We start from the raw sequence: 15,426 nt of genomic DNA on the forward strand, positions 1-15,426 counted from the left end.
ATGGAAAACATTACATAAAAGGCACTGCTTTGTATTAGAGCTCAAGTAAAATAACTTTTAATTACCTATAAGATTAGTGGGCCTTTAATAGATTTTATACTCTGTTCAGTTTTTATCCTGTGGGTGTCTAAGGTTGATCTAACACATTATTATTACCATGGACACCTTCAAGCAGACTGTGAAGACATCTTCACGGTTACTCTCATTCCTATTTGAAGCATTCCTGGAATATAAACTTTATAGTCTAGCCCTTTTTAATGCATTTCCTGCAGCAAAGAGCAAACCCTTCAACAGTTTTTGCAGCCGTTACTTCACATTTTAATATTCCTCTGTCCTATGCATAATGCAACCTGTGGTCTGTATGGAATTGTGGCAACTTACAAATGATTGAACAATATGATATGCAGGAAAACTTTATTTCTTTCATGGGATCCTGTGTCACCTTTCAAGAACTTCTGCTTAAACATGTTCCTGGATTAATGTGAAAAGTCTCAGGTGTGGCCAGCATGTGGTTTGGCTGGGGAGTGCAAGTGCAATCCCATCTGCAAACAGTAGTTACAACTCTTTCAGAAGTTTTTAAATGGCATAAATTATCCATAGTTTCAGCTTCCTTGACAACATGAGATAAAATGCTGGGGTTTGTGTGTGAGCAGCTGAGCAGTGGCATAAATGACTTTCTGACGATCTTTAATGTAATTTTTCACATGTAATGCAAGGGGTTTTGGCCAAGTGGAGCTTTGGCAAGATGCTCTGGCAGTAACCTCCCAAACTGCCAAGTGAGTTTTGACTTACCTGGCAAATCTTCAGTGTCTACAGAAGGGTTTTCAGGCTGGTGGCATGAGTAGATTTCAGGTTGAGCAAATTAGCTGACAAAATGGATTTTGAAGGTTGCTGTGTTACACTGACAGGTCTCTGCCATGGACAAAAGAAGTGACAAATAGCTTTCCTTGAAAATGCCATCCATAAACTGTAAATCAGCCAGCAGGGAAGTATAGCTACTGGAGAGTCTAATTTCTCTCCTGAGAGAAAGAATGTCACATTAAAAAAGCTGAAGTTTGATCTTCCATGGGCCACTTGGACTCTAACCTTGGCACACAAAGCAGCTGTCGACCTTTGTGGTTTCTTGGTTTGGTTGGTTTTTTTTCAATTCTGAAAAGTTAAAGCCCCTGCTGGCAAAGCCTGTCCTAGTATGCACTCTGTCCATTAGCTCTTTTATTCTTCCAAAAGCCTGACTTTCACCTCTTCTTTCAGGTTTTCTCTTTAGTTCAGAATAACTGCAGCTGCCCTTTAGTCAGTGACTGTCAGAGTGAGCTGAGGTGTTCTGCCCCTCCTGTAGCACCATGGGCTCTTCCTTGTGATGAATGTGATGCATTCAACTGCAGCATAGGCTGGAGTTACTGAAAGTCCACTTTTAAATGTCAGAGCAATGTTAACTTTTGTATTATCAGTAAATAATTCCAAAATTCTACTTACTGTTGGCAGCTGCTTTAAGAGTGAAGGAATGTCTTGGATGTAATTACACTATCAGCCTTTGATTAGTTCAGCTAAGCCAATCAACTATGTAATACTTCTTATCTGTGGAACAGTTATTTAGTTAACTGGACACATGTTTTGTCTTATAACTTTTTAAATGTCCAGCTAAACCTGTGAGAGTTAGAGTTAGCACTTCATTTATTGGTATTTTAAATTGTTTAGATACACTGAAGTGGAAGATAAGCTAAATGTTACTTCTGTCCAGGGGAGTATTTGTAGAGGTGAGTTGTTCCCTGGAAGTGGTAGTAAGAGACCCATAATGTGGTTACACTTTTGCTGGGATGTCAGGAGTTTTTTTATTGTAGTGTTACTCTGAGTGTTTGGGAACATCTTTCTTGCAGCTGAAAAGATAATTCATTCTGAATTACTCTGCATTGAGTGAGTACATTGCACTGCTGAAATGTGAATTGCAGCCTACAGAAGAGGAATACCTGTGCTGCTCTGCATTAGCTTCTGCTGATGGGTCTCCATCTGAACTCCACTCCTGAAATAATTATTGCTTTACCACTGAAGCACGCCAGGCTCCTGAGAGCAAACTTGTAGTGTTTCTGCAGCAGTCAGGTGTTAACTGTTTGTGTAACTCACAGACCAAAAACTGTGGGTTGCCTACAAAGGTTCATTGGCAGCAATCTTCTTTTGTGTTAGGGTTATAAAGCAGGGTTAGGGTTATAAGGGTTATTTCATTTGTTGCATGTAACTTACTGAGAAAACTATAAAGGACAGGAAAAGGTTCTCCTGGCAATTCTAGAGAACACATTACTGGAGATGGTAAGTTGTTTTCTCCATTGCTCATTTGCTAGTGCAGAGATGCTTGGCTGAGCAAGGGCCAGAAGTGGAAGTGGTAATCATTAAACAAGCAAATCCACCAATTTTGCTCTCCAAAAAAAAATCATGAGAGAACATACTTCCCAGTCCTGAGAGGTGCTAAGTCCCCTGTGCAGAGGGCTGGGGTTGTACTCACTGCTGTGGCATGAGGGTGCTCAGCACCTGACAGAATCTCACATGGTCAAGTGCAGAATTTGTGCTTCTGGGCATGGGAACTGGGATCTGCAAATTTCGCCCCTATCTGCAGAGCTGACACAACATTATGAATGTCCAGAATAGCAGATAGTGGTTAACTGTTTTTAAAAATGAGTCAGAAGTTCCCATTGTTCCCCTGAGTTTTTTGGGATTTTTTTTGAGATATATTCCTTTCTATTCCAGCAGCTGAGAAAGTAACTCTCCAAATTAGTCACTTTGGTTAGTTTGTAGATTCTCTCTAGTCAATCAATTACCTAGGAAAGAAAAATTTTGTTATGTGTCAATTGCCATTGGTTTTTTTCTTCTTTCTTTTAGGTGAACATGTTTGTGGAAGGATTCCATGATGCTATTCTTCTTTATGCTCTAGCTTTACAGGAAGTCCTGAAGATTGGTTTAAGTAAGAAAGATGGGGAAAAAATTGTTCAACAAACACGGAACAGAACATACGAAGGTAAGAGTTAATATGGAATTCCAGCTTTCAGAGTCAAAAAACTTCAGGCCTTTGCTCTGTGCAAAGTAAGGACCCGTGCCTATTACACTCCTGAGAGAGGAAAGCAAACATAATGAAACCATGTGCATCTTTAAGGCTGGCTCACATAATCTCACCAGAATGTCTTTTTTTTTTGCATCAAGGTCTTGACTCAGTTCAAAAAACTCTTAACAATTTAGTCACCCTCACTGATGTTGTAAAGGAATACCAATAATTTTCTCAGGCTCCTTTTTTTGTTTTTGAAAAGATTACAGCTGCTCGCTTTGCTCATGTTCAGTTATTAGCTCTCAGATTGCCTCATTTTTTCCATTTCACTTTTTTATCTTGAAAGCCTGGGAATGGATAGAAGCAAGCAGGTGCCAGGATTGGGGTTATTTTGTGTTTCTCAATGGGATTCCTTTGGGCCCTAGAAAGATTTCCCCCAGCCTCCTTTCAGGAGCTGTGTGTGTTGTCTCAGAGACAGCAGCTGAGCAGCACTGGGCCTTTCTGTGCTTAATCCTCAAGGCTGCAATTCTGCAGTGTAACTGGCACTTGTGTGTCACCTTGCTGATGCAAAGCAATGCAGACGCTTTTGTCACGTAGGAGTTGTAATAAAGAAATTGAAGATTATTGGTTTAATCTCTTAAAATATTTCCATCCGTCTCATATGATAGTCCAGTCATTTGATGTAGGATTGGCAAGATTTCCTGTGGAAATGCCTCAGAGAAGGAAACATTTCCCTTAGATAAAAAGTGAATGATTCATCTGAATATGTAAGAAAAACCCCAGTGGCCAGGTTCTCAGCTCTAAGAACACATTGGACATAGTGTAGGAAGGCAAGAAGGGCAGCAGCTGCAAACCATTCTTCTGTTCTCAAATTGTGGTGTGAACACAAGGCAAAAGAGCAGTTAAGGGAGCACTTAAGCACTTTAAAGCAAGGGATTGCTTTAAATTATCCTGGTTGCAGTCATCCCATAAGCAGCCCTGTACCATCTGTAGGTTGTGCTTGGCATCCCACTATATCTCTTCATATCTGTGGCTCCCCAAAACACTGTTTTAAAAGGGAGGTAATCTGGTGTCTTAAGGATTTCCTTCTCTGTTTGTTTGTGCTGTGCATGAGCAGGTGCCCCAGCACAGCCTGTGTTTGTTCCTGTTCCTGTGCTCCCGGAAGCCACCAACTGGTGTGCCCATGCATCCTTTATAGTACCATGTGCTCCATGTGGGCTACATGGTTGATTCTCACACCTTGCTTGTAAAACCTGGCAGGAGGAAATAATGTTCTCTTTCACCATTTGTGAAAACCAGATTGTTGCTGGTGGCTGACCTGTTCCACCTATTCTGAAAATGTAGCTGAGTTGGGCTGTGAGGGTGCAGTTGATCAAAATTCTTGTAAGTCATATACCTTTTCCTCTGCGTGGCAGAACTTCGCTGGACATAAAATTGATGTTGAAAGAGGCCTTTAACTCAATGTCTTGCAGTCCCTTAAGAAAGATCATGTCAGTTTATTCTGCCTGTGAGCCCCTCTTTGCAGTGGATGCAGTGTCACAGAGTATGGTTCATGCACACCCATCAGGTTCTGCTGCAGGACTGAAGCTTTGTAATTCCCTTTGACTTTTGCAGGCCTTGATAATGAGAACTCCAGTTTCACTGATGACATTCATTTAACTTCTGACATGTAGATATCTGATTGTCTTGGCACCTCATTTTACAGTCTGCTCTGACTTATCAGGACTCCCAACAGAATGTAGATGCGGCTTCGTGCAGAATTCCATCTGCCTGCCACAGCTGCACAGATACTATGGGCATAGGAAAGGATAAGGCTGAGGTGATCAAAGGATTTCTTAGTGATTGGGTTGTTAAAGACAGCATGGTATTACTTCAGGGCACATCTGGTGGAGAGTATTTGCTACTCATTGGCATTTCCTCTGAAAAAGTAGCAAATTTTTTTGTATGTAGGTATCTCACATAAAAAAAACCAGAAAGTTGAGATAAAATCATTCCACCTTCATGCAAATGCAATTCTTCATTAAGGTTGTTTCAAAATTTCATACCTCTGTTTTTTAAGGGAATCGCAACTTCTAAAATTCATATTTCTGATTCAGATAAAAATTTGAAAAATTAATCTTTTCTGACTGAAAAAAAATTCCATAGGAACTCCAAGTTTCAGTTTTAGTACCTCTTCTCAAAAATGGAGTTATGGTTTTCTTAGGTCACAAACCTATCTTTTCCAATTAGTACCTCCTGTCAGATCCAGAATCCAAATTGATGTGTAAACAGGGACATCACAGTTCTTCAGAGTGGCCTCTTCTTTCAGTGTCTTATAGCCAAGTGCTTGTTACACCCATTCGATTTCCCTGCAGTAATTGAATTGACAACAGCTTGGTTATGGTGTTGTTGTAATGAAATAGGTGCTTGACAATAATCTTTGATTACCACTACATATTTTGAAAACTACAGCAAGGTGAAATATTCCTGACATCACTAAATCTGAACAGATACAGGATAAATGGAACTGTGTTAAGTCTGTTGCACACTCACTATCACTAGGCATGTTGGGGGAAATTTATACTCTGAATATCTGACCTCTCTTTTCTGATTGACTGTCACTGAGAGCCTGACTCTCCATGGCTTTGTGCCTGGTCTAGGCATGTAGTTGGTGTAACATGGATGTGCAATGACGCCTGTTTGCCTTGCACGGGTGTAAATGGCTGTGTTTGATGTCAGGCAGTGGAGGATCACATTTGAGAATTTCTGAGGTGAAAAAGTGTATCAGCAATCTTAAGATGTCTTCACCATAGTTAGTTGGTATTATTTGATGGATTTTAAGAACCTGTTTGACTTAGACATTGAGAATTTGAAGCCAAGCTTTTTGTACACAAGGACATACATTTTAAAAGAGGTTTAGATTGAATACAAGGATGTCTTCATTTCCCATGACAGATCAAACAAGTTGCCTCAATGAGGCTGTGCAGTTTCCATCCTTGGAGATTTTGGAGAGTAGATAAAACCTTGAGCATTCTCCTGGGTGACTGCTCTGAGCTGGAGGTTTGGCTCAAGATCTCCAAAGCTCCTTCAAACTTGACATATCCTGTGAATCAGTGAGTCCCAGTTCCCCCAAAATCTTCCAGAAATTGTAAAACAGGGAAGTGGAATGGGGCTCTAAGAATATAAACCAAACTAAATGTATTATGTAGTTAACCTTTAGTAGATGAATGCAGGGCTTAATGCATATGTAGTGCACATGGTACTCCTTGTCCATGCCATCTCCAGTATCCCATTAGGTGGACTCACCATTTCACTGATTATATGGGTGCAGCAGCCCCTTCAGCCTGTGGGATCTATGTCTTTGCCCCTATGTCCTCTGCACATATGGGCTGGACTCTCTTTATCGAGGCATCATCAGATATTTCAGGATTAGGGTCTCTATAAACAAGTCATGTTAAGTATATTTGTGTTTTAGTCTTACATGCTCATTTTTGGATTAGACTTTTCTCACGTTTTCTCCAGTCTCACATGTTTAATATTTAAAAGGGAGAAATGTTAAGAATTCAGGAATGCAGACACCAAGATGAAATTACAATTTCTTCTGGAATGCCAACAAAAATGCAGGGAGACTGATGAGATTTCCTGTCATATCAGTCTGTAAAAACCTGTCCACTGTTTTCATGTTTTGCTTGGAAAGGCTCAGTATTTTAACTAATTAATCTTCTGATTCCTCACATGCCATTCTTTAGGCATTGCAGGGCAGGTGTCCATTGATGCCAATGGAGACAGATATGGGGATTTCTCTGTGATTGGAATGACAGACCCGGAGGCAGGCACACAGGAGGTAAGGAAGCAAACATGATTGCAATTGGCCACTGATGAATTAGTAATTTAGTGTAAAGTAACATGATATCATCTCTTTACTTGGTGGCTTAATCTTAGCAACTTAAAGACCAAATCCTTTCTGTAAAATACCTCTCTTGAAGTAGTTACTTTAAGTTTTTAAAACTTCCTTTTCTTTAGCAATACAACTTCACATTATGCTAGCCTTTAACTAAAGAGTGAATTCTCACAAGCTGGCTAAGCACCACTCATTTTGAATATGAGAAATTACTGTTTAAAAATGAGCAAGACTTTTTATTTATTGTTGGGAAGAAAGATTAATCTTACAGCAACAGTGATGCACAAGTTGTCTTGATGTATTAACACAACAAGTGCAGGTATTTAAATCTTACGCTGTGCTCAGCCACAGGCAGGAGTGCAGACCTTGCCTGGCTTTGTTTGTCAGGCAGACATTCCTGAGTGCCTTCTCTTCAGCGTTTAAGGAACATTTTTATCAGATGGCTCCATGTATACCAGATAAGTTACTCCACTGGATGCAGAAGGATTGGAAGAGATGGACTGTGAAAAGATCTGTGAGAAACAGTACAAGCTGCACACAGAGAATAGCATGTCTGGGCTGAGTTTATTAATATATGCAGTGCCCTAAGTCCAGCTGCAGTGGATGCTTTTGTTAATTGCAAAATCAGCATCAGCCTCAGCTTTGCTGGTCTCCCCGATTTCAACAAGCTCAAACAAAAAGTAGCAATATCTGAGCGGGACATTTCAATGTGTGGTTTTGAGTCCAGTGAAGTTACATTGTTGGTACTGAAGCAGTGAAAAATTCAAGGAGCCCTTTTAAAAGTGTGAGGATGTCTTGTGTGTTGTAATGTGTAAAAGTGATAAAAAAACTACACCAGTAAACTGCAGACACTCCCAGGGCAGTAGGAGTACAAAATGATTGGGATAACTTTGGTGTGAGCAATCTGTGTTTCTTCTGTTTGTTCAGCCTAGTAGCTTTTTATCCCGTTTATCAATTTAATTTCCCTCTCTTACCATTCCTTCAATTTCACTTGCAATTTAAACTACCTTTTTTTTTAAATGTTACATTTATTCTTTTAACTTATTGTGGAATTTCCCTCTGCTTTATTAGGTACATAAATATACATGCAATTAACATTTTACACATGATTACTTACTACTTTTGTCTGCCACATAATTTCTACCTTCATTTCTCACTCTAAAAACATTGTTTCTTTGATAACTTGTTCTATTCATCTGGATGATGTTTTTCTGTGTATGAGAATGTTTCTCAGCTGAACTGTGCCAGATGGATGGGAGTTTGTGAAGAGCTGTTTTCCCAAGTCTAATCACAGAGTTTAAAGCTAGAAGAAAACCTGGATTTTGTAGTTTGACCTCTGCTATATTAGACAAAGGCAGGTTTCTTAACCTTTATGGAGCCCTGTGGTTTACACATGACTAAAGCTCATACTGTAACAGGCATTTATTTTTGGTTTGGAGACACTGAAAGGACAGGGACTGCCTTGCTGGTGCCCTCAATGTTTGTTCCACAAGTGAACCACTCCTGCTCTTCAAAAATCTATATCCTACTTCTGATCTGAATCCATGTGGCTCCTGCTTATAGCTTTTTGTTCTGAAACCATTCTGCATATTTTCTTATTTATTAAGTTGTGCTATTAGAGGATTCACCCACTCCTGCTTCATAAATTGATCAGTCTCTTAATAAATAATCTGATGCCTGTGAATGGTCTCTATTTTTTCCAGTTTACTGGATTTGCCTTAATTTTTGGACAAATGTTGAACACATTCATTTTTCAAAGGATTTATATCCCAATTTCAACTGCGAGAGAAATTAGTGTCTTTATTTAGTATAAAATATACCTTTGTGTATTTAACCAGAGCAAGCATTCTTTAAAGTCATTGGCTTCAAAATGAAATTCAGGAAAGATTTGAAGAGGCTGTCCATGAATTCTAAATCCAGTGTATTAATATCTGGGTTTTATCTGTGGGAGCACAAATAGATCCATTGATGTGTTTCTGCTATTGCTTCTGACCACTTCAGTGTTACAGTATATGGTTCTGCTGCTGTATGTAGATGTTTTTGGACATATTGCTGCAGTAGATTCAGCATAGGTTATCTTGAATAAAACCTGAAACTGCTGAAGACAGGACTGAAATCCTGACGTGCCTTTATGAATTGGTATGAAAAACTCCAGCCTCTCACCTGCCAGCACCCCAAGTGCTTCTGGGCAGAGCAGCTCTGGATCTGTCCATGCCCAGTCTGGACTCTTGTCTAGCTTAAGCTGGGTGACAATCCTGAGCGTTCAACTCACTATGGAGCAAATTAATAAAAGCCCAGGGAGAGTAGGAGAAATATTCAGAAGGGTAAAAAGCTTGTGTAAACTGGATTTATATAGAAGAGAAGCCTGAGGGCAGAATCAGATAAGAGACTGTGAATATGTAAAGCAGTGTTTCAGAAAGGAAGGGTTTCTATGACCACTGACAATTTAGTAACAAGTGATGGATAATTTACAAAAAAAGAATTTTATGTTACATGCTAGGGAAAACAACTGACAGTAAGGCTGGCTAAGTTCCAGAATAATTGGTGCAGAAATTGTCAAGTCTCCATCTTTGAAGACTTTCATGAATAGATTAGATAAACATCTGTCAGGAATGCTTTTGTTCAGCTGATTCTGCCCTAGGGCAGGGCATGCACTGCATAACCTCCCACAGACCCCTTCAGCCCTCTTCTCTGACATTCAACATCCTGCCACAGCAGTCGAGTGAGTGATGCTTCTCTCTTGTTTGCTTCACTTCTCTAAGTTGATAGGAAAATCTTTTCATCCCTTTCTTGTTTTGCATAGGTGGTCGGGGACTACTATGGAAAGCAGGGGCGGTTTGAAATTCGATCGAATGTGAAATACCCGTGGAACCACGGCAGGCTGCGCCTAGATGAAAGCCACGTTTCAGAGCACACGAACAATACACCGTGTAAATCATGTAAGTTTAGTGACTTAATGCTTCTGCACCAGCTCCAAAGAGGAGAATCCATGAGTTTCTGCAACATTATGGGCCATATTAAATTGTTCAGCACAATTGTCCAACTGAGACATGACAACTGGCTCTTTCTCTCCTGACTGCTTGGGAGGTTAAGGTCTGACAGCTGTGGGTAGTACGCGGTCTGAATCACTTCCCTGAATTTAAACTTAACGGTAATCATGCACAGGACAGAGCCCTGGAGGCTTTAGGTCTTCGCAGGAGCCTTTCAGCCAGAAAGAGGGATGTAACTGAAACCCCAGCAGAGAATAATCATACTGATAATTAGCAGCTGTGCTGGTGGGAGCAGTGTTCTCCCAATGCAGAATGATTTTCAGTGTTATGAGAAGGCACTGTGAGGGGCTCAGTAGGCTGAGGAGGAGTGAAGACAGTTGAATGGGATGACATCTGTGAATTCAGAAGGCTGTGACTACCCTCCATAGGGCAAGTGTCTATTCTTTCCAGCACACTTGACATCACAGACCGTGTTGTAGTGAGTAGGACGTTGCAGGGAGATTGGGGTAGGAGGATGCTGATGCCTCAGTGACAAAAGGTGGTCTTAGCTTTTCACAGGAGACAAATTGCTAGTCTGCACTGAAAAGGTAACTCTAGCCTGATAATTCTTGAGCCCTTGAAAAACTGGTGTGAACACAGACCATCTGCTTCAGTGTGGTGTAGCTATGCGCCTACTTCCTTTTATACAGATAGAATCCCCTCAAAGGGTCAAGGATGAAGGACAAGGAGGGAACTGTTTGATTTCCTTCTCTGTTCCTTTCCACAAACCCAGGTGGGAGTGGAAGTGGGAGTAGACTACGTGCACATAAAATACCATTGTTCTTCAAGAGCCCTGCACTTTCCAGAGACAGTCCCTGTTTGGGCTCCCCTTCAGCCACTGTATCCCTGTTCTGTCTCTGTTGAGATTTGAAGCAAGTTGAAAGTCATATGGCTTTAACTTGAAACAACATATCTTCAGGAAATTAGAAAAAATTGAGGAACTGTTGGATAATCATAGTCATTTTAATAAACCTAGGTGATAGAGGGTTACGATTCTGATCCAGGTAAGATGAGTTTCTTTCTGTTACAGTGACTCAAGGCATATTCAGTGCTGATTTCCATTATGTGCATCACTGTAACCATAGTCAGTGTTATGATTCAGACCAAGCTGTCCAGGCCTGTTACCTAACAACTGTGATTCCCTTGTATCACATCTGCAGAATTGTCCCTTCATCTGACACTGATCTGGGGGCTTTTTCAGCCCCAAGGAAAGCAAGGACAAAAAGTAAACATGCAGACACTGGAACAGGTTCCAATGGAGTCCCAAGCTCTGAAAGGCTTTAGTTATGATCTAATGTAGGTCATTAATTTCCTAATTGTGTGTATTTTCCAATACATGAATGCAGATTGTTCTCAATATAAACCCTGACTGTTTATTTTCCCCCTTTTCAAGCAGGTGGTCTAGGAGAATCAGCAGTTACAGGAATAGTTGTGGGCGCCTTGCTTGGAGCAGGACTGCTAATGGCTTTTTACTTCTTCAGGTTAGTCCAATTCATTGAAAGTTCTATAAACTTTTTATTTGTCATCCAAACTTCTCAGCTCCTGGCAGAACATCCTTAATGGGAGACAGAGAGGCACCATAATAGTGTGTGGTAACATTTTCACCAGAGACAATGAACACAATTTGACTGTTCTTTTGTGTTTATCCAAATAATTTGATTGACTTGGGTCTTCATCCTGTAACTACTTATATCCCTAAGTAAAGTTACTCATGGATGTAACTCCAGTGAGTTCCAGACATTCACAGTTGTTTAGTAAACTGCCCTGGCCTTGAAAAGCTGCCTTTGTTTGCTACTCCTTGCCAGCACAGTTGTGCAGGCTGTGATCTGCAAGAGCTTTATTCATTTGCCTGGTATTGAATAGGATTCTACTGCAGAACAGAAAGAGATTTCTGTTTTGGTGTAAGAGAGTATTTGGATTCCAAAGCTGTGCATTTAACTTAATAAGCTGAGGTCATTGCAGGGTGATCAGTGTTTTATTCATGTTTAAGTTAAATAATTCTTACACTGCTAGTCAGCAAGTGTAAAGTCTTGATAATTGATCCTGTACTGATGGAATAAATTAGTTATACGTGTTCAGCACCTTATGTATGCAGTAATTTATCCTCCTGCTATGGAAAAGCTAGATACGAGAATAGAAATAACCTCTGCATACAAGAATCAAATAATTCTATCCATTAAAAAACAACTGTTTATAAAAAATATTAACAAAATAAAACAAGCAAAACCTGCTTCAATTCACCAGGACACTTTCAGGGTTTCAAAGAACCAAGCTTATTCATCAGGTACTTAAAACTGAAATTCTGCTGGGTGATTTTATTCTTGCATATGTTCAGTGCTTGTATAGTGTGTTTTTTGGGTTTGAGATACAATTAAGTTGGCTTGGACTGATTAAAGACTATCTTTAAAATAAAAAGAAAATAAAAATCTGTCTTTATATTTTATGTCATCAGAAGTTCTTGCATCTTACATAGATTCTCAACCAAAGATGACAGGTGTCAGGTGTTGTAGGTGTGGGTTGTAGCATTGCTGATATTGGGAGGGAATTGGTATGTAAGGACAAGAATGGTCTGGTATAAAGCTATGCAAAGTATCATTGTAAGAACAGACCTTAAACTTCTAGTCATTTGAGATAAAGATTTGGATTGGAAATCCATGTGAGCAAAGGTTTGTGTCTGTAAAAGTAGATGTAATACACTTGAGCTCAACACCCAGTCTTTTTATGTATGGTCAGAGGGGAGAAATGAGCACTTTTCTTCTGATATGCAGTTCATGTCATCTTCATGTAAAAGCTAAACCAGGGCACTTAGAAGTGCCTCTTTCTCTGGTTACTGAAGAAAGCTGTGGGTGCTGTCAGATGGATCTATATGTTGGAGATGTCTAAAGACCTGTGGGTGAATTTCATTCTGGAGATCTGAATGCAATTGCTCAAAGCAGGAGCACGGACAACCTCCTTATTCCACCATTAGAATAAATATTTGAAATCTAACAGATCAGGGTGCCTGGGCCAGATTTTCAGAAAATGTAGGTTTAGCATTTGTGTGCCTGAAGAAATTTGTACTTGCAGCTTCTGTAGCTTTTAAACTGTAAATATAGCCTTCTGATTAGCTTTCATTTAGATCTGTAATTGTCACAGACGAGTATACAAATACAGTTTTGAGTGTGCATGCAAACAGGTCTGGGGAGTAGTTCTAACATGTAACTTTGACCAGATTTTAACTTAAACACCTGTATATCTAAAATCTGGACCTGTCCTTATGCAAGAGCTACTACTGTGCATGCTCTGACCCATGTAAGGGTCTGACTTGAAAATATATAAAGAAATTTAACAACACAGATTTTTCAAGTTGTTTTGGAGCTTACTGATACAGACACAAATATTGAGGGAATATTTTCAGAACTTGTAGGTTGCCACTTTCTATTCAGCTGTGTTGCTTGAATCAAAACCTTGGTGTTGTGGAAATCTTTCTTCCACTGCTGCATACCTAGCTGTGACTCCTGCTACCTGTGCTGGTGGAACAGGGCTTTCCTTGGCATACAAGATTTTTACCATGCATCTCCTCCAGCAGTACAAGCACATGGGGCTGGACTAATGCCCTTCTGAAAAATTTGTCCTGAAACTGAGTAGAAGCCTAAATGCATAAAATGTAAATGTGAATCAGCTGATGATTTTTGAGGGGAGATTTGGGTACTAAAAGGGAAGCTAAAAGGCAGTCAGAGGGTTTCTTTGATGTAGAAAGCATAGCAGAATTCTTCAAAAGCACCAAGAGGAAGACACACAGGAAGAGCTGTGTCTGATACATGAGCATTTGTGTTTATTTCTTGTCTTCTACATCCCTCTTCTTAATTCATCATGTTACCTCTTGTGACATTACAAACATCATAGCTTTCTCAGAGGGAAATGGGATGATTAGTTAGTTAATACCGTGTTTCAGTGAGAAATGCAGCTGAATAGTCAGATCTGTTGTTTGAACTCTGCAGAAAGTTCCCCCATACCCAGCATACTGAAAAGAAAATTGGCTTTGATCAATATAAAGCAGTGAAGTAACACAGTTCACATGACACTTCACAAAAACTCCTAATCACTTAGATCAGAAATTTTCAAAGAAGCAAATGTCCGTGCCTTAGTGCTTTGAGACTGCCATGTAGAAATTAGCAGGCGTCCTTGAGCCTGGGTAAAATGTTCTGAGGCAAACTACTTTAATCTTTGACCAGGGTTTCACATTCTGCCACATTTCATTTTTCACATGGCACCCAGCTGTCCCCTACAGGCATTCTTCATAAGGGAAGTCTGTTAGCCTATAGCTGGAGAAGGATTTCTCATTCTGTTCCTCTCCTTTCATACAGAAAGAAATACAGAATAACTATTGAGAGACGAACTCAACAGGAGGACTGTAACATGGGGAAACATCGGCAGTTACGTGAAGACTCCATTAGATCTCATTTTTCTGCTGCATAAAGAAGAAGATGAAAAAGAATCCCATTCTTCCTAGGAAAAGAAAGAATTAGCAAAAAGGACACAACCAAAGACATCAGTGTAAAAAGAAGAGGCTCTTGAAGAACTCACTCTTTAAGCAGTAATTTTGTCTTAATTTCTTTCAGAAGCTCAGGAATGATTTACTAATCACATTATGCCGCATGGCCTTTCATCTCACGAGAAAAGAAAATTATGCAGTTTGATGTTATATGATGTACTTAATATGTAAAGACAGTATTTCCTAAGGCATATATTAAGGCTGGCAGATCTTGGTTTAGTTGATGGGTTGATGGGTAATGCCTCATTTTGCTCCTTTTTTTTTTTTTTTTTTTTTTTTTTTTAAGCTTCTACCACCTCCTTCCATATTTGCATCTCACCTGTGGGTATCAAATATGGTTTCAGAGGCACAGGTGCTGGTTGCTGTCAAAAGGAAGAAAGGGATTTTTTTGGGGTATGATTCTGCATCACTGAGTCACTGACATTGATAACAGGGGATATGAAAGTTGGGTGTACGGGCCTTAGTTCTGGGAGAGAACTGGCACTTGGTTCTAATTAATTCCTCTGAGAAAGCCAGGCAGGTGGAAACACACGAACCATTCTTTCCTTGTTTGTGTGGCATCACAGTCAAAAACACTTTTTCTCCCTCTTAGCTGGTGGGATTTAGGAAAAACTCCAGGGAAGGATGAGGAGTTTCACACATGTGTAAAAGTGACAGAGAAGACAATCAGGTCTCTGGAAAGGACTGATTAATTGCTCAGTCTTATATGTGCTTTGCCACACTCTTTTCTGTCCACTACCATGACTTTTCAGAGGGGCAGATGTAGTCCATGTCAAGCCTGCTCCTGTTCCCAGTGAAGTCAATGGCGAAATCCCATTAACTTCAGTGAGCACCAGGACTGCATCCATAACTGTAAATATGAAAGTGTTTGTATAGCTGATGCAATTCAAAAGGGGATTTTTTTTTTGTGTGTATAAAAATGACATTCCATGCTACCATTTTATTTTTTGGGATA

General features: G+C 39.9%; 1 protein-coding gene across 1 annotated transcript in view; it reads left to right on the forward strand.

Moving 5' to 3' along the window:
• The window catches only part of NPR3 (natriuretic peptide receptor 3), a 37,782-nt gene extending 23,118 nt beyond the window's left edge, over positions 1 to 14,664 (forward strand). The window contains exons 4-8 of the mRNA XM_054003092.1: positions 2,869 to 3,004; positions 6,757 to 6,851; positions 9,712 to 9,847; positions 11,331 to 11,418; positions 14,284 to 14,664. Coding sequence (XP_053859067.1) covers positions 2,869 to 3,004; positions 6,757 to 6,851; positions 9,712 to 9,847; positions 11,331 to 11,418; positions 14,284 to 14,395 — 567 coding nt within the window. The 3' untranslated portion in view covers positions 14,396 to 14,664. The remainder of the gene's footprint in view (positions 1 to 2,868; positions 3,005 to 6,756; positions 6,852 to 9,711; positions 9,848 to 11,330; positions 11,419 to 14,283) is intronic.
• Positions 14,665 to 15,426: the final 762 nt, after the last annotated feature.

This window comes from Vidua macroura, chromosome Z (genome assembly GCF_024509145.1).
Source record: "Vidua macroura isolate BioBank_ID:100142 chromosome Z, ASM2450914v1, whole genome shotgun sequence".
Classification (NCBI taxonomy): domain Eukaryota; kingdom Metazoa; phylum Chordata; class Aves; order Passeriformes; family Viduidae; genus Vidua; species Vidua macroura.